Here is a 21,637-nt window from a genome sequence, read left to right as displayed (position 1 = left end):
AACTGTGCCGTCAACGTTGTGCTGTCTGGAATTTGCAACGTCAAGGGCCACTGTTTGAAGCAATGACGTATGTTTCTAAGAACAAAGACTATCCATTCTATCTGAATATGTTTCCCATCCCATAGCTTTGCAATCATTACATCTGTATAAACAGCCAGCTGGATACTTCAGATCTACCAAAATGAACTATAAGCTGGGTGAGCTCAAATATTTAAGAGGATTTAAGCAAGCAAATGAGGAATCAGCAAAGACAATCTTAACAGGAAGTAGATGTCTTCAGTAAAAATGACAGGCCCAAAAACTGAAAGGATGTCCAATTAGCTACATTTTCTAAGGAGAAAGATTATGATGGTAAATGTTTTCAGGCTTAGTGCAAATCTGCCTAAATGGTCATGATTGTGGTTTTGAATTGCTTGATTACTTTTAAGCATGTATGGTAATGTGTTGACATGTAATTCCAAGATCAGCATCAACAGCATATATAAAAACAAGGGGAGAATAACATGACTAAAGACATGACTAAAGTCACTGATAACTACGTGATCACTTTTGCACATGTTTACAAGCATGTGATAAAGGCTTTGGAGACATAGCCTCTAATGATTGTTCTGCCTCAAGAGACACTTCACTACACCTGTGACATCCAGATCCAGTGATCTGAAAATATCACCACACACACATGAACAGACTACACACAGACACATGCACAGGGCCTCCATGAGTCACTCAAGCAAACGCTCTCACAGTCAATCCACGAAAATAGCCCTTCTGAACATTTTCATATTCCCACTATGCGCATATGCTGGACAGGGGGAAAGAATGCAGATTCATCTTACCATGATGAAGGACAACTTCAAAACCTAAAAATAACCCACATTACGAAGATATATATACACAAGAGAGCTGTGGGTTGCGTAAATTCTTGCCGCCAACTGTTTGAGTTTTTTTCACTCGAGAGGAGGTCTGCTGGAATGGAGAGCTATTTGAGACTTCCTTTTGGCAACAATTAAAAGAGAAAGTCTATAAAGAAGAGAAAGGAACCGCTTGAGGCAAACTTACGAGTGTTGAGGATTTGGGGTTAAACAACTAAATGAATTATAATAAACTAATAAATAGTTTACACTAAGACTGCATTACTAATTCTGCAGTAAAGGTTCTGTGATGGTGACCAGAAGATTGAGTTCAATCCTATCAATGGTGATAGTTCATCATGGTTCATATTTGCTTGAATTATAATTATGCCTCATAAAAATGTCAAATGAATGTAAAGAATTGGTGTTAGAGCTTGTATTCAGAATTTTTTTTTTTTTTTCACAAATAAAATCACTCTTGCGGCACAGCAGATAAAATTGCCCCCTCACAGCTTCAGGGTCCCCAGTTCGATCCCGAGCTCAAGTGAGTTCTTCCCATGTCTATGTGGGTTTCATTTGGATTTCCTCCAGTTTCCTCTCAAAAACACACCCATAGTTGGATTGGCACTCTAAATTACCACTAGGTAGAAATGAGTGTATGAATGTGTATGAATGAGAGTGTGTGGTGGCCTGAGATGGACTGGAGTCCCATTTAGGGTATATTCCCACATTGTACCCACTGTTCCTAGATTAAGCTCCAGATCCACAGCTACCTTACCTTACATGTTTTATTCTCTCCTCTTATTCTCTCCTCTTGAACATAGCAAGGTGAATTTTAAGTGTGACGTACTACTGCTCACTCTGCTGCACTTACCAGAACAGTTTATGTCCAAGACTCACCCATTCTTCAGTGAGCAATTTCACTTGGTTACTCTATAGTCCATATAGGATTTCAAGTATTGAGGCTTTTTTCTAAATTTGCGATGAAACTTCTGGAGTTTTTTTGTGTCCTTTTTTTTTTTTTTTCCAGAAATCTACTCAAATTGGCAAAATTGCAATTGCATGAAATTGTTTTGCACGGTCTTTTGCAGTGATGTTTGTTGGTAAATGAGACCTTTTAGGTGTACTCGTGTTTGAAAAGAGCTTTGGCTGAATGCGTGTTGTGATGATGTTACATGACGCGTCTCGGCCCAAATCTACGGTAATTTAGAAAAATTGCACGCTCCTCCGAATGCTGGGAAGTTTTCTTGATTTTGTGTTTATTTCTGCGATCTCAAAATCAAGGAATCCTGGAAGGACTGACTATAGACTAAAGCCGGGTGCACACTGTGCGATTTGTAATAGTCCTTTGCGACTGTTGCTTGTCAGACTGTACGAATATAATCCCTGCTGTAAGCTACGTCACACTGTCGGATCTCGGTTGTCATTAATGTCAGACTATACGACAGTCAAGACGCAAAAAACGAACGCACACAAGAAGACCCGTATGGAGGAGGAGAAGCCACACTACAGGACTGTGCCTCAAATCTTCTGCCACTGCCAGAATTTCATTGGAGGAACAATTTGATCGCAACGGCCGTTAATCGGCTGTCGGGGACCGCGACCAAAGACTACAGATTTTAGCCTAGGATTATAGGAATCTTTTAGGATTCTCAAAAATTTGTCTCAGACGACCAAACCTTGGCCAAAATCGTACAGTGTGAACCCGGATTTAGTAGCTAAAAGCGCCTGCTGTAATCATAAAGACACTGATGCTCTAACTGAACAACCTTTCAACATACTCAGTACTGTTCGACTTTACAGCATACAATTCTTGATTGTTATAATTCCACTTTCGGTCATAAGTCAACCAAAAGATGAGCCTGGTTCCTTGCAACGTTTCTTCCTAATTTCCTTGCCGCTATCAGCATTGTGGCCAGTGGATCTAAATCTACATCTAGTGGTCTATGAAGCTGTTTTGTGACAAAGTCTATAGTTAAAAGCTCTATATAAATAAAATGCAATGGAACTCAACTCCAGCAGTGAAACATAACGAAAGGAAAGACGTCTTCATCATCATTGGATGTCACTCACCACTATAATGAACAATTTCCAAACTAGTTTGTTGCTAGACGTCCTGACATCCTGAACGTGTGCGCGCGCCTTCTCTTAAGAATTCAGCACCTGTGCTCAACATCCCAATTGTGACGTCATCAAGACTCATCGCGTCGTCTGACAGTCACTACAATTACATCAATTTTTTTTTTAAAATTATTATTTAGTACACACTCACGCTCCTATTAGACAGTAGATGATCTGATGCGCGGATGTTTATTTGCACTGTATAGCCTACAATTTCCCCCAATAATACTGCGATAATCAAACCGTTCTGTATACACATGACCATATATGGTGGCTCATATTCCCCGAGCACTGAATGCATAGCCTGTAATATGGATCATAATAAAGGATGATGATCTTCGGGCGTTGAATGAAATATAAAACACACCCTGATTTCTGTCAGCACAACAGGAGGACAGGTGATTTGCCGATTTCACAGGCCCTCTGTGCATCAGACAGCTGCAGTTAGATGAGACACGGATATAAAAGCAGATTGCATGAAATCTCATCTGTCTTTTCATTCACGTTTCTAATGTCAGCCTCCATGTCGCTCTGATTTGCTGCACAGGTTGTCAACAAATACGCCAAAGGATCGCTTACCTCATTTTAACGCCGTTTTCCACGAGCTTTTAGACAATAAGGAGGTAAATGCAATGCAATGTCTGTCCCCGCAGAATCACCGGCGCATTTGACCGCGTACAAGCCAAAGTCAGACGTGCAGTTCAGTCGTATAAGATGAAAGCGTTGAGATTTTTGTTTGTTTGTTTGTTTGTTTGTTTGTTTTTAAAAAAAATACGAATGGTTCTCAGGCGAGGTGATAACAGCAGCGCTCCGTCAGTGATGGGCGATGCAGCCCTCTCAACAGCTCAGCCAAGTCAGCAGCGTCTGCATTATATCGCAATTTCTCAATATATACATCTAAAACATATTCCATGTTCAGACAACGGTCGCGCCCATAACATCGTCAGTAATGAATCGTGTGGCTAAAGCGCTCCGGAGATGCCGTTTTAACTCCCTGCTGAATTTGGGCCAGCCGGGTTAAAGGGAGCGAGTCTGAATATTGACCGTAAGACACTGCCCCCTAGTGTCAACTACGAGATACTGCAACGTCTGTGTTAGAAGGTGTGGCGGTTATTCTGTCTGTCGCCTGGGTTAACTTCTTCACATAAAGACATGGATAACTGCGTTTATTTTTATTACAGCAACTCTCCACGTTTCCTTTTTTCTTTTCTTTCATTCTTTTTTTTTTCTTTAAACCGAGTCAGCCAGCATAATCCAACTGAGCTTCTCTGACTGCGGCAATGCGCATGCGCGACAGTTTGACGGGACGTCACGCGGTGAGTAGGCGGTGCCCTCTTTGTTGGACTATCAATATTATTAAGCAGTACTGTAATGCTGTAGTGTGGATTCATATTTTAGTACGTGCTCGAATTAATAAGTCGCTGGGCCACTCTGCCAACAATCATAAATAGTTATACGGATGAATAACTGTAATAATCCCCTTCAGCTATAGCTAGTTGGTTTGTAGGGGCAGCTTCTGTTGACTTTTCCCCTAAAAATATCTACATAAATAATAATAAAGGCGCTCCCTTTTGAAAAATTTCAGCTTGGACTGACCAACCACCAGCTGCCAAAACACAGGCCAAGCTGGTACATCACAAGTTATTTTCCAGCTTACTTAATACTTGACTAAATTGAATTTCCTGTACAATACAAGTTTCAGATTTTCTAATTTCCTTACTATTGTCATAATACTTCCTATTTATTCAACACCAGTTGTGACCTGTGTGATGGTAGATGGTAACTGGTCGGACTATGCTGGATTTTTAGCAGGGTTGGCACTCAGACCTCTAAAAATACTCAGTGAGAACTGAGCAGAGATATCCATGTCCCGATTTAAACTGGCCCATAAAAAGATGTTATTATCAGTCCACCTTTATATAGCCTATAACTATGCAGGGGGCCTTCTGTATAGTTGGACAAAATAACAGGAATAGTGCATGAAATATTACACATACAGATGTAACAGATGAGTTATTCAGTGGGGGAAATAAGTATTGATTGTGACAACATTTTTTTTGGTAAATATATTTCCAATGAGGTTATTCACATAAAATTTTCACCAGACATCAGGATAAAATCAAGAAATCCGCAAATATAAAGAATTCACAACGTTAAAGTCCATAAATAAAGTTATGTGTAATAAAGTGGAATGACACAGGAAAAAAGTACACGCTAAGAAAAAGCAGTTCTCCAAGGCAAGTTAAGGCAAGGAACCACCTGAAATCTGTAAGTAATTATACCACCGATCTGTGCTAAATTATATCAACTGGCTTAGTAAATTGATATTGATGGTATTTAAAAAGGTTTTTTGTTAGCAAGGTGTCACACAAGAAACATCTCATGATGGGTAAAAGCAAAGAGCTCTCCCAAGACCTTCAGAACCTTATTGTTGTGAAACATATTGATGGAATCAGATACAGACATATATCAAAACTTATGAATCTTTCAGTAAGCACCATGGAGACTATTATCCGCAAGTAGAAGCAACATCACTTCATCATCAACAGGCCACACACAGGAGCTCCTCGCAAGATTTCTGACCAGGGAGTCAGAAGAATAGTCAGAAGAGTAGCCCAAGAGCCAAGGACCACTTGGAAAGAGCTGCAGAAAACACTTTGGAGGCACTAGGTGCCATTGTCACAGAGAAAACAATAGGCAATGCACTCCACTGCTCACGCTCTCCCTGCAAGACTCCATTACTAAAGAAAAGGCATTTGGAGCCCTTTACCGGGAGATTCTTGAGAAGAATCTGCTGCCATCCACCAGGATGATGAAGATGAGACATGGGTGGACGTTCCAGCAGGACAACAATCCAAATCATACAGCAAAGCAAACTCTCAACTGGTTTCAGAGAAAAAAAAATCAAGGTGTTAGAATGGCCCAGTCAATCACCTGACTTGAATCCAATTGAGCAAGATTTAAAGACAATATGTTTTGAAGAATGGACCAAAATCCAACCTGAATACTGCGGCCAATTAATTTCTTCATACAGGAAGCGTTTTGAAGCTGTCATTACAAACAAAGGTTTCTCTACTAAGTATTAAATCAATTTCAATTTGCATGTTCAATACTTTTTTTGTGTGTCATTCTGCTTTATTACATATAACTTCATTTATGTACTTTAATGTTTTTATTTCTTTATATGTATGGTTTCATGATTTAATACCAAAGTCTGCTGAAAATTTCATGTGAATAGCCTCATTGGAAATATATTTAATGAAAAAATGTATTCAATACCTATTTCCCCCACTGTATTAGACTGATTTCCAACTAACAGCATGTAGCTCAGCTACAGAAGAGGTCTGACAACTGGCATTTTGGTATGTGAGATTCAAAATATCACAATAAACAACAAACAGTTCCAAAGATGCCAAATAGTGGATACCTGAATAGCAGATGCATCAGTTACAAAAACTAGGACAAAATCAAAAGTCATGGCAGCATGACAAAACTGGAGAAATACCATCAGCAAAGAGTGGTCACTGACAAGAACAGACGGACACATTACAGAGTTGCTAAGTGCCCAAAAAGTATAACCGTAAGGTTAACCACAGAATTGAATGAACACCTCTTAATAAAAACTGTATGTCATGAGCTTCACAAAGATAAATGTTGTATCAATGGTCAGTGTGCAAAGATACATAACTTGGTGTAAGCACAACAGCTGCAGTCAGATTAGTTAAAAATAAATAAATAAATAAAAATAATCATGTTTCATTATATCTGGATCGATGTATGTTGGAGGAAGCCAAAAGATGTTTTTAGCACACAATGTCTGTTGCCAACTTTTAGGTACAGTGGGAGATCCATAATGGTATGGGCAGCCATGTCATGGAAATCATTAGGTCCAGTGAATGTTTTTCATAGTTGTATAGCGGCCAACAAATATGAGGCCATTTTCCAGGTCCAGGTGCACCATATGGTGCAAACACTCTTTCCTGATGATGTACTGTTGTAAATATTTAAAGGTTGATGAGCACCAGGATGATGTCAAGCTTCTTCTATGGCCTCCACAATCACCAGATTTAAACATAATTGAATCTAATGGGAAGTTCTGGAGCTCAGTCTGCAAAGCCGATATCCACCACCTTCATCCTTTACAGTACTGGAAGATTTTTTCTCTTAAAGGACAGTCTAACATCCGCAACAAACCATATAGGATTTGTGCAACAGCATTCCAAGAAGGATTAAAGCTATTCTGGAAGCAAAGGCTGGCCCTACACTTAAGGTTCTTGCTATTAATATATTGTTGCAGGTTTCTGTTATTTTGACCACCACCTGTATGTCTTTTTTTGGTCCTTAGTAAGTTTGACATCTTGAGTACAATTATGTTAGTCAATATTTCTATATCTTTACAAATAAATAAACAAACAAGAAAATAAATAAAAACATTAAATCTGATTGAAATTTAGACATCACAAATACGTCTATTTAATGTCTTTTCATTGTCTAAGGTATGTTTTGATCAAAGAATAGGTTTAATTGTCCCTATATTGACAATACTTCTTCACCAAATATCAACATATATATATATATATATATATATATATATATATATATATATATATATATATATATATAATACCACACATACACCCTGAAATTATAAATGAAAGTGAAGTTAGAATTTCAAATGATCATTCCTGAGCAAAAGACAGAAAACAGCAGCAATCATTGTAACAGTCTGTAAGTAATTTTTTTCCCTCTTAACGTTGAAGTTAAATATTAGCATTTATGAGAAATTAATAGGAAAGCTTGCATTATCAACTGTTTTACCATCATTATAACAACATCTCATGTAAAATAGCAAAGCATAGCAATTTACCTTTTGTATAATGTATTATATATAACTAGAAAATTAGAACATAAATAGCATCAGACTAAATTAGTAGTATTCCAAATTGCATGGAAGGAGAGACTTCTTGGCTATAGAAAAGCCCTTATTGCTGTTAGATTAGCATATCTTTTAACTCTAATAGAAGATAACAAAAATAATCCTAGATTCTTATTTGATACAGTAGCAAAGTTAACTAGGACCAAGATCACTGTAGAAGTACAAAAGCCAACAGTATGTAGTATCAATGAATTTTTTCAATGACAAAGTTGAAAATATTAGACAAAAATTCAAAGTATTAATTTAAAGTCAGACAATTTGATAAATAACTATGTAGAAAACAATACAACCATGTCAGTGGAGCCATTAGGCTCTTTTACTCCCTTCCAACAAGCTGAACAATTTTACTAATTTGCTCCTCAAAATATTATTTCTATTATATTCTACTATTTTCTATTTTCTATATATTTGTTATTGTATATTTCTATTAAAAAATAATCAATTGCTCACTTAACACCGTATGTACCTACATCCTTTAAACTAGCAGTTATCAAAGCCTTGATAAAAAAGTGACCTAAACTCTTGTCAGCTCTCTAACTATAGGGTGTAGCTCAGCAGTTATGCTCATACTTACCTACGAATTACTTACCTACATAGTACCTGAGCAAACCTTTAGTATTTTACGATCTGCTATGCCTACTTCCATCAAAAATCAAAAGGTGCAGGCTCTTTGTTGGTACCTAGAATAAAGAAGACTACTGTACAGCAGTGGCCTGAGCATTTACTTACAAAGCCACACAGTTATGGAACAGCCTTTCAGTTAGTGTTTGGGAAGCAGAAACAGTCTCAGTCTGTAAGTCTATTCTGAAAACCTATTTGTTATTCAAGCCTTGTTAATAATTTTTCTCTTAGGTAAATGCACAGATCTGGAGGCTTCACATGCATAAACAAATCTTTTTTTGTCTTTAGGTAGGCTTTTTGGAGTCTTTTGGCTTGCTCAATAGTGACAGATCCAAGTCTATATCCAAATATCTGTAAATCAGATTTGTGTCAATGTCCATCGTTAAAAGTGCTGCATAAATAAAATTTAATTGAATCGAATATAATGGTTCAGTTGCATGTGAGTGCTGGATAGCTTGCAAACAAGTCAATTCAATTTTATTTGTATAGCGCTTTTACCAATGGGCATTGTCACATAGTAGCTTTACAGAAATATATAAATTCCAGATATAAATTTAAATTTGAAAAAGTTACAGTTTTGCAAAGCCATGTTTCCACCTAGTTATGCATACTATGCATACATTTGAGCAAATTCATATAAATTTATAACAGAAGAACCATGTTTCTAACACTTTGCATTAATAATCTAGTTATCTTGCTGAAAAAAAAAAAAAGCAAAAGAATTATGGATGTCATACTGTTTGGTGCTTTTCCTGCTGACCAGCTTTGCTGGTCTAAGCTATTTGTTTTCAGCAGGGTAAACTAAGCTTGCCTAGTCTTGTTAGTGGATTTAACACATACAGTCACATACGGTCACATAGGGCCATACTGTAGCCTTGCTCTAGAAATCAGGTGACACAAAGTTCTGTTTCAATATCTATATCCATCTCCGTTTATAAAATATTACAGGTACTTTATCCGAGGTATGTATAAATAAAAGACCACATACATCCAGACAGTTTTGAATTAATTTAATATGAATGAAGTATCAAAGGTGTTAATGATTATAATGAGGCCAGAGTTTTACATTTTATTATGCATTCTCCAAAAATTGTTGTCTGTTCATAGTTGCCTATTACACACCAAATACCTTCATGGCTACTGATTAATTTATATGTAATACTAAATTTAATGTAAAAAAAAAAAAAAAAGGAACACTGATATTTTCTGAAACAAAATCACATTTTTACATTTTGCTACCTGCCAATCAATAGGCAAATGAAAATCTGAATGAAAAATCTTAATACAGCCAACCATGTGCATGCTAAGACAGTTTTAATATACCAACTACAGTCATTAAAAACCCTGATGAGTTTCTTCTCTTTCAGTGCAATAGAAATGAAGCATGGTTATGGTCATTAGGCAGTGCAGAGACAGTTCAGCATAGAGTAGTTAAAACAGTTACATTGCATTGCTAGATTTGTTGGCGGTAATAAAATTAAGGTGAGTACTGTTTAATCTAGTCTGCATAGTAATAGTTTTGTCTGGTAGAGCTTGAAAATATGAATTGTATGAATCAAATACAGTGTATTGCATAAGTATTTACCACATTTGAGGTCAATACTTATGCAATACTGTATGAGGCCTGTTTGCCTAGGTAGTAACACTACAAAATGTGGAGGGGGGGGGGGGGAGGGGGGGAGTGTCATTGGGGTGTCACTGGGGTGAATACTTAAGGAATGCACTTTAATATTTACCAGTTTCATTAACTTGCAGTAAACTAAGACACTTCATTAAGCCTTATTAGAGAATACATTTATGAGGAACCTAGTAACTTAACTATGAACTATTGGATGTAGTGTTTAGATTAGATTTTTTTTAAAAAGGGTTTCATGCATCAGTTTGGTACAAAGGGGAATTATTATGATCACAGTGCCTTTGCCGTGTTTGGTAAAGTCATGCTGTTTGATTTCTTTAATATACACAATGTCTCTTCAAAAGAAGAATGAAAGCTGAGATCAGTTCAGAAGGTTTTGAGACAATCATAAATTCACAATGAAATTCAATCACACAGGAGTGGTTGCAATACATCTTGAGGCCAGACGGTGGGGTCATACACCACTGTCTGTTGTAACAGTTTCAATGTAAATTTGTAAGCTTTGGCATCACATGATATGCATCATGTGGAGAAAAGTTTTTCATATTCATCACTCCAAGGTAAATGTGTAGGTTGAGTTTGCAGAATGTCCTCCTTATAGTCGATGAGACAGTAAGCTTATTTTGAATGCTGGGCTTGTGTTTTAGCAAATAGCAAACAATAGCTTAAACTGCCTGCCTCACCTCATTACACAATATATGCCTTCAAATGTCTGCCACTCCTTCATTTCAATATAATAGAAATGGGAATCGTCCCATTCCATTTCCACAAACACTGTCAGTAGTTGTTTATATCACACGCCACTGCATCACACTCATGTCTTTTCCTCCAGTAGACACCAAGTGGCTGTCGTCAAACAGGAAGTTAACATTGGTGACATGACTACTGTGCCCGCCATAAACATGACTAGGAGTCTGAGGAGAGACAGAAAGAAAGAAAAAACAAAGAAGGTATATATTTTTTCCTCTGTAGAAGAAAATAGAATACATGCTGATTGCTTACTCTGGATTGAGAACAGGGGAATGAGAAGAGGTGCACTTTTCCAAAATCGTCCCCAGTGGCAAGAAGTCTCTTCTCATTGGAACTGCACACAGCATTAATGTCTGTCCCATCAGAGCCATCTGGCCACAAGCCTGAGGGAGAGTAAATAAAATCACCTTACACGAGAACTAACGTTCAGCAAATGTAATCCATATGAATCCATATACAATTACACCAAATGACATGAAACAATGCAGGCATTTTAATGAACACTAAGCACTTTTAGTGTCATCTCCAATGAAATCTATTTCATGGATCTTTGACCAACCTTATGATTATACATTACTGCCTGAAACTCACCAAACACATGAAAACCCAGCGTGCAGGTAAAGGTGGCCCATGGAATATCTCGAGTAGTTTCCACACTCACTACTTGTTTACACACAGAGGGAATCCCTGTACAAACAACCACATTACCACTACATCAGAATCGACTGACTTCTTATACATTTCAGTGATTTCTGACAATTGGCATCATCCAGATGTTTCGTACATCATGTTACGACAGACATGACGTACAAAAGACAGAGCTCATATCAAAGCTCATGCTAAACAATGACCTGTTTATGCAAACTGGTTAATAGTAAATGTAGCTGTACTCACAGTAAAGGATCTCATAGTCTCCAGAGTTGGACACCAGGTACTGAGAGTCTACAGACCAGTCTAGATGAGTAATGAAACTGGAGTGACCCTATAAGAGACCACAGTGAAAAGCTCTCCACTAAATTGCTTTCTAAACTGTAATTTACATTTTTTCCCCCCTTAAAATGGTATATTTACTCAGATTAAACATTTGATATGTTTTCTATGTTCTACTGTGAATAACATATGGGTTTATGAGATTTGAAAATCATTGCATTTTGTTTTTATTTACATTTAACACAGCGTCCCAACTTTTTTGGAATTGGGGTTTCAGGGTGGAGCTTTCTTTTAACTCTAAATAATGCTGGGTTATTTCTCTGCCCAAATACTGGGTTGAGCCTTTTGGGTCATTTAATTGGTTTATTTTCTCAGTCTTGGGTGGTTTTTGGGTAGTTTTGTGTAACTCAACCGCTGGGTTTGTGACTGGGTCATTTTCACTGACAGTTGAATCAATGCATCCCTCCCCCACCCCAACGCCTTGGGTCAAATCAACTCAGCATGGACTGTTTGAATTCACCTCAGGTGGAGGTAGAGGTTTTCACACAGACCAATATATTTATCCATAAAACCATTACTGTACACTAGAAAAAGCAAAAATGCGTGATAGCAGTCCAGTTTACATGGCATCAAGTGCACCCCTTTCTTTATTAGGTTTGGCTTACTTGTTTGTAATACCCACTAAAACGTAAGTTGGTCACTATTTGGATGTTTTAAACGTCTCCATTGATCAAAATCTGACGTTTTTGTCTTAAATATATGCCTTATTTAAGTCATTTACTTCAAAGTCTATACATAAACACCACTTTAGCAGCTCTAGCAATACATTCCTGAACACTTTCTTGTGTATAAATAAAGAAGATACCACGCTGACAAAAAAATAAAAAATAAAAAATAAAAATAACCCTGGAATTATTAACCCATTTATTAAATAAAAGTAACCCCAGCATTTATGTTAAAAGGAAACCATCCTTTGGGTTGAAAAACAATCCATTTGCTGGGTTGAAAAACAACCCATTTGCTGGGTTGAAAAACAACCCATTTGCTGGGTTAAAATTAACAACCCAATTTGATGGGTTACTTTAGCCCAAAATGTGTTCTGTCCTATTATTTACCTAGCCGTTGGGCTAAAAATAACCCAGTTTGGGTTGTTTTTAACCCAGTGTTTTTTAGAGTGTATTATTACAGCAACATGACATTTTGTACAAATACTGTACATTGCTGTTTTGTAAGACAAACAATGGTCAATTCTGGAAATAATTTATAAGACAGCAGTTTCACACTATTGACAATATATATATATATATATATATATATATATATATATATATATATATATATATATATATATATATATATATATATATATAATAAATGTAATCTTGAGATACTTTTACAAAAAAAGATAAATACTGAGCAGAAACTTACGGAGCATTTTCCTACTCGGCTGTACTTCTTGCCATTCTCAGCCACAGCATATATGTAGATGTAATTGTCATGTGACCCAATTGCAAGGAAATTGCCATCTGAAAGACAAAATGTTCAATCCGTTTTAATATAAGTGTCATTTGAACTGAGCCTCTGTCAGTTACCCTGTGTTTATTACATATAAAAATAAGATTGAGTGGGAAAATAATTAGAGTGGCTGTCAGAACCCTGACCTGGAGCAAAACGCATAACTGAGAGCTGTTCATTCCCATCTGTATGTACAGTGACTAGGTCCTTAGTTTCGGTATCCAGAACAAGCCACCTGTCCATACAATTACAACAGCAGAACAGACCATATAAAGCTTGCATGCTGAAGCACTTGGAGCATTTTCAAAGACTTCTATTGTTATTAGGGTTTTTTTTTTATATGCTGATGACTGTTTCATGAATATTAATAGTTTTAAAAGATATCTGAACAATGAATCTGGACTAGTCCAGTGCCTGTGTATTACATTTGCATAATAATGATGTGTTGGGGTCGTCCATGTATTAGAAATTTGCCAGAACAGTAATGACATGTCAGAGACCTCATTGCTGTGAAGGGACAGCCTCTCTCACCTGCCAGTCTGGGTTCCTATGGCAACGATTTCCCCAGAGGGATGGAAGCCAGCAGACTGAGCAGCATCCTACCCACATAAACACAAACACAGACCTCAATCCTACACACCAAGTTCAACCCAGACTTACATATTAATGTGAGATGCTTACTGAAATTTTGCCCACTTTATATATTTTTAAGAAAGACTGAAAATACACTAAAGAGTTCATAAAATCACTATTATGTCTTCACTGACATTATGACCATTGATTTTAAACTGATGCATGCTGTGGTTTCTGTTCACCTCCAGTGTCTTGGTCCAGAGTGGCTGATGGGATTCGGAGTCCCACAGACTGACCAGTTTATCATGTCCACAGGTGAGGAACTGCAGCTTCAGTGGGTGCACAGCTAAGCCCCATAACTCGTCAGTATGACCCTGAAAAACAACCATGGACATATGTTTCAAGTAGTATTCAAGTTTTTGAGAAATAACAATGTTTCCCACTTTTGTCTTTGGATAATCACACCTGGATACTGTAGAACTGTAACTGTACATCTTTTCAACACACTTAGTATTGTTTGACTTTATAGTATATAGTTGTGGAAGAGTAATGCTTTATGATCCCACTGTGACGAGAAGGCAGGAGGGGACAGGCTGTGAGGACGCATGCGTGGCACTGAGTTGTCTAATCAGTGTGAGTTTGCGTAAACGGGGCGGATGGAAACGTCAGAGAGGGAGAGAGAGAGACGCACATGTGCTTTGTGTTTGAGCTGCGTTTGTGTGTCTCAGCTGACCGAGGACCAGATGACAGCATGTCTGGAGACCGGAGAACCAGTTTTTCTCTTTTCTCTCTCCTCTCTGTCCCTCTTGCGCTGTCTCTCCTGCTCGCTCCTTCTCTCTCCCCTCTTCCTATGGGCAGCCAGCCGAAGGATGTAGCCGAAAGGGCAGCACCACTCCTCTCGAAGGGGGGAGGTGGTGTACGTTAGGCCAGAGGCCTGAATCTGGCCATGTAGGAGAGTGACAAGGAGGAGGGAGGTGCCAGGCTGTGAGGACGCATGCCTGACACCGAGTTGTGGGAGAGAGCGATAAAGGGTCAGCTGGAAACGCCAGAGTGGGAGAGAGATGCATATGTGCATTGTGTTTGAGCTACTTTTGTGCGTTTCTGTTATGTTTGAGTTCTGTTTATTATTAAACTTTACGTTTATGTTCAGCCAGATTCTGCCTCCTCCTTGGCCGTCTTTGAAGTTTGTTACACCCACTATCTGGTGTGACCCAAAAGAGGACGGGTTCCCTTTTGAGTGCAGTTCCTCTTCAGGTTTCTTCCTCATCTTATCTGTGGGAGTTTTTCCTTGCCACTGTCACCGTTCATTTGGGATCTAGATCTAAATCTACAGCTTGATTTCTGTAATGCTGCTTCATGATAATCCATCCATCCATTTTCTGTACTACTTGTCCTACACAGGGTCGTGGGAGAGCCTGGAGCCTATTCCAGGGAATTCAGGGCACAAGCCTGGATGGGGTGCCAACCCATGGCGGGGAACAATCGCGCACACATTCACACATCCATCCACACACTTTGAACAATTTGGAAATGCCAATCAGCCTAAAATGCATGCCTTTGGATTGGGGGAGGAAACCAGAGTACCCAGAGGAAACCCCCAAAGCACAGGAAGAACATGCAAACTCTGCTCCCACAGGGCAGAGTCAGGATTCGAACCCCCAAGGTGCAAGGCTAACATGCTAACCACTAAGCCACCTTGCCCCCTTGCTTTGTGATAATGTCTACTTGAATTAAATTGAAATATTAAACTTAGTCGAAGACTAAAAATGTTTCATTGCAGAATATAGAGTCATAGTTTGGGTTGTGCTTACAGTAATTACTATGCATCCAGGAAAGCCAGTGTTATTTTAGCATAATTTAATTATATAAAATTAGGCTCAGTGAATAAATTGAGGCATTTTTCAACTAGTTAACAAGAATACTATCTTTATGCTTCATAGTGAATCACCTGTACAAAGTAATTAGATAAAAAAAAGGACCATGAGTTAAATAGATCATATCTGTGAGATAACTTTCAGTATTCACCTGTGTAATGGGGGTGAAGTCCCCATTCAGATTCCCCATCAAGATGTAGTTTTTGGTTGTTCCAATGAGAATAGTTTCTCCTTTCCCCTCAGCAACTGTACGAATAGGCCCATACATTTCAGGAACCTAAGAAAAATAACATACAATGACAGAAAACAAATATTATTAATTATTAGTCTATTGGGTATTTTCATGTAATTCACTTTATATAGTAACACTAAATATAAAATCAGCACATTACATGCAATTTAGTGTTAAATATAAAATAATTACAATTTCACTCTATTTATTAGAGTGGCATAGAGGTGACATAACAGTGTCTCACCTCCACCATATTAATCTTCTGGTAGTTTCCATCCCAGGAAGTGAGTTTACGGTCTTTCCCACCCGAAACCAAAGTGCCGTCTCTCAATATGCACAGAGCAAACACGCTGCTTTCATGTGCACCCTGAATGGCCAAACTAATGCGATTAGAGCCTTCAAGACAGACACAGAGCAGTGAACCACATTAGCAAGCATTAACCTCACTCTCTGGAAGGCCAGAAACAACGAGCAGATGAGGGATCTGCTCAACAAAGCAGCACTGATTGAAAATCCTTACTAGACATCTATAATCAAATTTTGTGGATGCAGCTGTTATAGTTTGCAACGCTCAGACCAGAAAGATAAGAATATAATATGAACACAAACATGTTTATGAAATATTCATCATGTGTATATGGAATGGTTACAGAATGTATTATGTATGATCTAATATCCATCCAGGCTTTAAATCAGAAACAGCAAGTCTTTAAACATTGCCACAAAGAATTGTGTTTCCATAACTCTACCATTAAATTCTTTACCTTTGCCCCATACAAGAATATTTCCACTGGAGTCACCAGTGATAGCATCACCATTTTCTGAAAAAGTCACACACAAGACAAACTTGGGCTTCTCTTGTTTCTGCAAGAAACATAAATATGGCTTGGTATTACTTACAAAATAACTGTTTATACAGTCTATCCCCCAAAAATATACTGTAATCTGTAAATTTACCTCAAAAAGTCCCTGTTTCTTTAGAAGGGAGCCTTTTTCTAGTGACCAAAAGCAAAGGTGGGACTTCCCACATGTTAAAATTATGTTTGCATCTGTTGGATGGAAATCAGCAGCAAAAACTGACTCATTTGAGCACTGTAATAAGAGCACAAAAAACAGTGATTAACATTACACTTTTTAAGCTAACACTGGAAAACGAGAAATAAACCCCTAACAGCATGTTTTTTTAATTTGCATACAAGACTAAAAACATTCCTTTTCCAAAAGGTCAGAATATTTGTAACCGAAGACTGATTCATCTAACCCCAATTTAGCTTTATACAGTGCTGTGAAAAAGTATTTGCCCCATCCTGAATTCTTATGGTTTTGTGTACATCTCGTACTAAATTGTTTCAGAAATTAAAACTTAATCTAAGATAAAACAAAGCCAACCTGAGTAAACACAAAATACAGTTTTTAAATTATAATGTTATTTATTGAAGCAAAAAAGTTATCCAGCACCAACTGGGCCTGTGTGAAAATGTATTGGCCCCCGTAGTTACTAATTCCTTAAATCTATGAAACTGCATTCATAATGGGGTTCAGCTGGACTAGATACAACCAGGCCTGATTACTGCAAACCCTGTTCAATCAAATGAACACTTAAATAGAACTTTTTTAACAGCATGAGGTTGGTTAAAAGGTCTTACTCAGTAACACACTATGCCAAAATTGAAAGAAATTACAGAAGTGATGAGGAAGAAATGATTGAAATACATCAGGCTGGGAAGGTTTACAAAGCTTTTTCAAAGGCTCTGGGACCCCAAAGAACCACAGTTAGAGCCAATATCGCTAAATGGAAAAACTCAGCATAGTGGTGAACCTTCGAAGAAGTGGCCGACCATCCAAAATCACAATCAGAATGTAATAGGACCCACACATAGTGGTGGTCACTCTCTTGACCTTTACTAACATATGGATTAAATACAGAAAATATAGTAACACTGCCGCAGTCTCAGACCATTATCTCATCTTGTTTAAATTGCATATTGATCATAATATTTGCGCCTTGCCACGCTACCATGTCAAACATATATTCTCGTTAGCTACTGCACAGAGTTTTATCAATAACCTCCCAGAGATATCAACGATGATTGAATTACTGTCTGATCCCAAAGAACTTTATCAGGCAACTAAATGCTTAGAGTCAATGTTCTGCTACACGCTAGATAAGGTAGCTCCACTTTAAAGAAAAATAATTAGAGAGAAAAAGCTAGCACCCTGGTATAACGATCACACACGCACCTTAAAACAGACCACTCGACAATTAGAACATAAACCAAATTGGTAGAGTTTCAAACAGCTTGGAAGAAGAGCCTCCAGAACTATAGAAAATTTCTTAGCGCGACTAGATCAGTCTATCGCTCCACCCTAATTGAAGATAACAAAAATAATCTAGACTCTTATAATACTATAGCAAAATTAACTAGGAATAAAACCACCACAGAAACATGCACACGATCTTTACATTGCAGAGACGATTTCATGAATTTTTTCACTGACAAAATTGAAAATATTACACATGAAATTCAGACTATTAATTTAAAACCAGACAGTTTCATAACTAACCCTGTAGAAATGTATCACTCAGGATTTATGCCTCATCATAGCACAGAGACAGCACTGGTTAAAGTAGTAAATGACCTACTACTGGCTTCTGATGAGGGTTGTCTCCTTGCTTGTGTTACTTGACCTTAGGGCAGCTTTTGATACTATTGATCATACTATTCTCCTTGATAGACTAGAAAATGTTGTTGGCATTAAGGGAACGGCCCGCTCCTGGCTCAGATCTTATTTGACCGATCGTTATCAGTTCATAGATGTAAATGGAGACTTCTTTGTGCATACTGAGGTAAAGTTTGGTGTTCTGCAAGGTTCTGTTTTAGGCCCACTGCCTTTGACTATATATATATATATATATATATGCTACCTCTGGGTCAAATTATTCGTAAACATGGAATTAGCTTCCACTGTTATGCTGATGACACACAGTTGTATGCTTCAGCAATGCCAGATGACAGACACCAGCTTAATAAATTTGAGGAATGTATAATGGTGTTATGAATCTCTGGAGGGAACCATGGACTTCAATTCCCAGCAGCCACTGCACCGCTGCATTGCGGTCACGTGACCACCCGCACCTGAATTTCATACCGGTTAACGAGCGCCTGTGTCTGTTTAAGTCACAATTTGTACAGCACTCAGGGTCTGGTTGTGGTTGTCCCAGGTTGTCATGTTATGCTCTCCTGTGTCCTAAGTATTGGTTTATGTTTATTTTTCTTGCTCACACATGCTTAGTATCTTTTTGTGTCCTGTTTGAACTTTCATTAAATGTTGAATTGAGTTGAAAAGTTCCTCCAGGAGCACATCAACTACTCATCGAGCAAGTCACACAAAGACAACATCAAAGGACCTACAGGCCTCTCTTGCATCAATAATTGTTCATGACTCCTAGGCACTAGGCAAAAATTGCATCCTTGGAAGGGTGGTACATCTGGTGTAAACTAAACACAGAATTCCACAAAAAGAACATCATACCTACGGTCAAGCATGGTGGTGGAAATGTGATGGTGTGGGGAAGCTTTGCTGCTTCAGGGCCTTGGCAAATTGCAGTAATTACGGGAAACATGAATTCTGCTTTCTACCAGAAAATCCTAAAGCAGAATATCTGGTCTTCAGTCCATAAGTTGAAACTCAAGTGCAAATGGATTATGCAGCAAGACAATGATCCAAAGCATAGGAGTAAATCCTAGTTCTAGAAGTAACTAAAAGACTGATCTCCAGTTATTTTAAGTTGAAGGGGGCAATTGGTTTTTCACTTTGGTGAAAGATGTTGGATAACTTTTTTGCTTCAATAAAATAAATTAATTAATAAAAACTGTATTGTGTGTTTTCTCAGGTTGCCTTTGTTTTATGTTGTATTTCATTTAAAGATCTAAAACTATTTAGTAGGAGATACACAAAAACAGAAGAAATCAGGATGGGGCCAATACTTTTTTACAGCACTGTACTGTACATGACTAACGGTCAGATTTGAAGTTCAACAAATTGCTCTAAGTGGTTATTTAAAATGTTGACACGTCCCAAAATTACATACCTTAACTTCAGCAAGTCTCTCTTCTCGCTGCCAGTCCCATACTGAAAGGACATGATCGTTGGAGTCATCTACTACACACAACCAGCTGCCCCCATTCTAAATGGTTAAAATAAAGACACAAATAGAGTTACAAATATGATGATCATTAATGGAAAGTGTAACAATTATAACAACCTTTTCCTATCAAAAATATAAGTAACAAAATAGAGTATGGTGAATGGATAAGTTGTTGAAATGGACACAAGAATAATAGTACACCTCTAGTGTCATATAAAGCCATTCTGAATTACAATATCCAAAAATGTCTCTTACCGACTTGGAGAAGGAGAGGCACACAAGAGCCCTGTCGAAAAAACCAGTTCCAATAACATGTAGTGTGTTTAGACTCACAGAGTCCCAAACACGGACATGAGGAGCTAACTGCTGCCAAAAAAAAACCCCCCAAAAAACAGTTTGTGTTACTACCACTGAGCTGCAGAACAAAATATAACAGACTACACATCAAACAGTAAAATATAGAATTAAGTTTATACTGAATCTGAAAATTGGGTTTCCTGTTTCCTTTTCCTTTACTTCTGCTAGGTAGAGATAGGTGTTTCACAATGTCCAATATAATGGAGTTGGAAAGAAATGATATTTTTTAGGGTTTAAAGTGCAGAAATGGAAAATGGTCAGTAACAAGATGCCCAGAGGTATAGTAATACTATAACAAAGGCAAGGATTTAGGAAAAAACAAAAGACAAGTACAGATAGATATAAATACATTAAACAGGTAAGATACAGGAGTAGTTGGGGCTTGTGGTTGGAAGATTGTCTAGACAGGGCACTGAAAAACCCCAATCAAGAGTAAGACTGGCATATACGTAGTCTAATCAACACTGTCACAAATGCTGAGACACCAAATACAATTTTGAAAACCAAAATTTGGTTTGGGTTTGTTGTTGCCATTGACATTTAGGTGAAAAAACAAGCTTATCAGATGGGAGTGAATGTGGGGACATTGGGACTTGGGGGAATGTGAGGTGCATGTGCTACACAACTGAATATTTCTTTTTGCATCTTCAGCTAATGTGGGCCGTTCTTCTGCACTGAAGGAGAACAGTGGCTACTAGACTGTTATGTTTATTAAACCAGTGATAAAATTGAACTGATAAAACTCATTGTTTGTATTAAGGGCATGCTAGCACCACAGAAACCATTTTGCCCTTGATTTTGAACGCCTCAACACTAATCCCACACAATCAAGAATAGAGATAGAGATATGGTTCTGCTGGAAGTGTCATTTCTAAGCTTACAACTGGTTATTTTGCAAACATCTCAAAACCAGATGAATATACTGTATTTAGTATAGTCTTCCGGATTATTTGGATGGATGAATATGTCATCTGTAAATATAGCCATGTGTACAGAAAATCACAGAGCACATCATTAATGAATGCCTGAAAAAATGAAAGGTGCATTAGCTAGTCTTTAAGACATTACCAAATATTCTTAGTGTCCCATAA

At 37.7% G+C, this 21,637-nt stretch overlaps 2 protein-coding genes across 10 annotated transcripts in view; both read right to left on the bottom strand.

The window, feature by feature from the left end:
* evla (Enah/Vasp-like a) overlaps positions 1 to 3,981 on the bottom strand; it is a 43,136-nt gene extending 39,155 nt beyond the window's left edge. For 3 of the 4 annotated variants that reach the window (XM_053633793.1, XM_053633791.1, XM_053633794.1), the window contains exon 1: positions 3,552 to 3,981. In XM_053633793.1, coding sequence (XP_053489768.1) covers positions 3,552 to 3,556 — 5 coding nt within the window. In that variant the 5' untranslated portion in view covers positions 3,557 to 3,981. The remainder of the gene's footprint in view (positions 1 to 3,551) is intronic. The other variant, XM_053633790.1, reaches the window with a different exon arrangement.
* A 5,543-nt stretch (positions 3,982 to 9,524) lies between these two features.
* eml1 (EMAP like 1) overlaps positions 9,525 to 21,637 on the bottom strand; it is a 59,638-nt gene continuing 47,525 nt past the window's right edge. For 5 of the 6 annotated variants that reach the window (XM_053633774.1, XM_053633776.1, XM_053633777.1 and 2 more), the window contains 14 exons: positions 20,445 to 20,555; positions 20,133 to 20,228; positions 16,997 to 17,131; positions 16,804 to 16,903; positions 16,284 to 16,435; positions 15,959 to 16,084; positions 14,176 to 14,307; positions 13,892 to 13,959; positions 13,507 to 13,595; positions 13,274 to 13,371; positions 11,810 to 11,897; positions 11,507 to 11,602; positions 11,168 to 11,298; positions 9,525 to 11,079 (listed from right to left, as the gene is read on the bottom strand). In XM_053633774.1, the coding sequence (XP_053489749.1) occupies positions 10,954 to 11,079; positions 11,168 to 11,298; positions 11,507 to 11,602; positions 11,810 to 11,897; positions 13,274 to 13,371; positions 13,507 to 13,595; positions 13,892 to 13,959; positions 14,176 to 14,307; positions 15,959 to 16,084; positions 16,284 to 16,435; positions 16,804 to 16,903; positions 16,997 to 17,131; positions 20,133 to 20,228; positions 20,445 to 20,555 (1,548 nt within the window). In that variant the 3' untranslated portion in view covers positions 9,525 to 10,953. The remainder of the gene's footprint in view (positions 11,080 to 11,167; positions 11,299 to 11,506; positions 11,603 to 11,809; positions 11,898 to 13,273; positions 13,372 to 13,506; positions 13,596 to 13,891; positions 13,960 to 14,175; positions 14,308 to 15,958; positions 16,085 to 16,283; positions 16,436 to 16,803; positions 16,904 to 16,996; positions 17,132 to 20,132; positions 20,229 to 20,444; positions 20,556 to 21,637) is intronic. The other variant, XM_053633775.1, reaches the window with a different exon arrangement.

This window comes from Ictalurus furcatus, chromosome 9 (assembly GCF_023375685.1).
Source record: "Ictalurus furcatus strain D&B chromosome 9, Billie_1.0, whole genome shotgun sequence".
NCBI lineage: Eukaryota > Metazoa > Chordata > Actinopteri > Siluriformes > Ictaluridae > Ictalurus > Ictalurus furcatus.
Note: the sequence above shows the minus strand (reverse complement) of the source record. Positions and strands in the feature narration are given on the sequence as shown.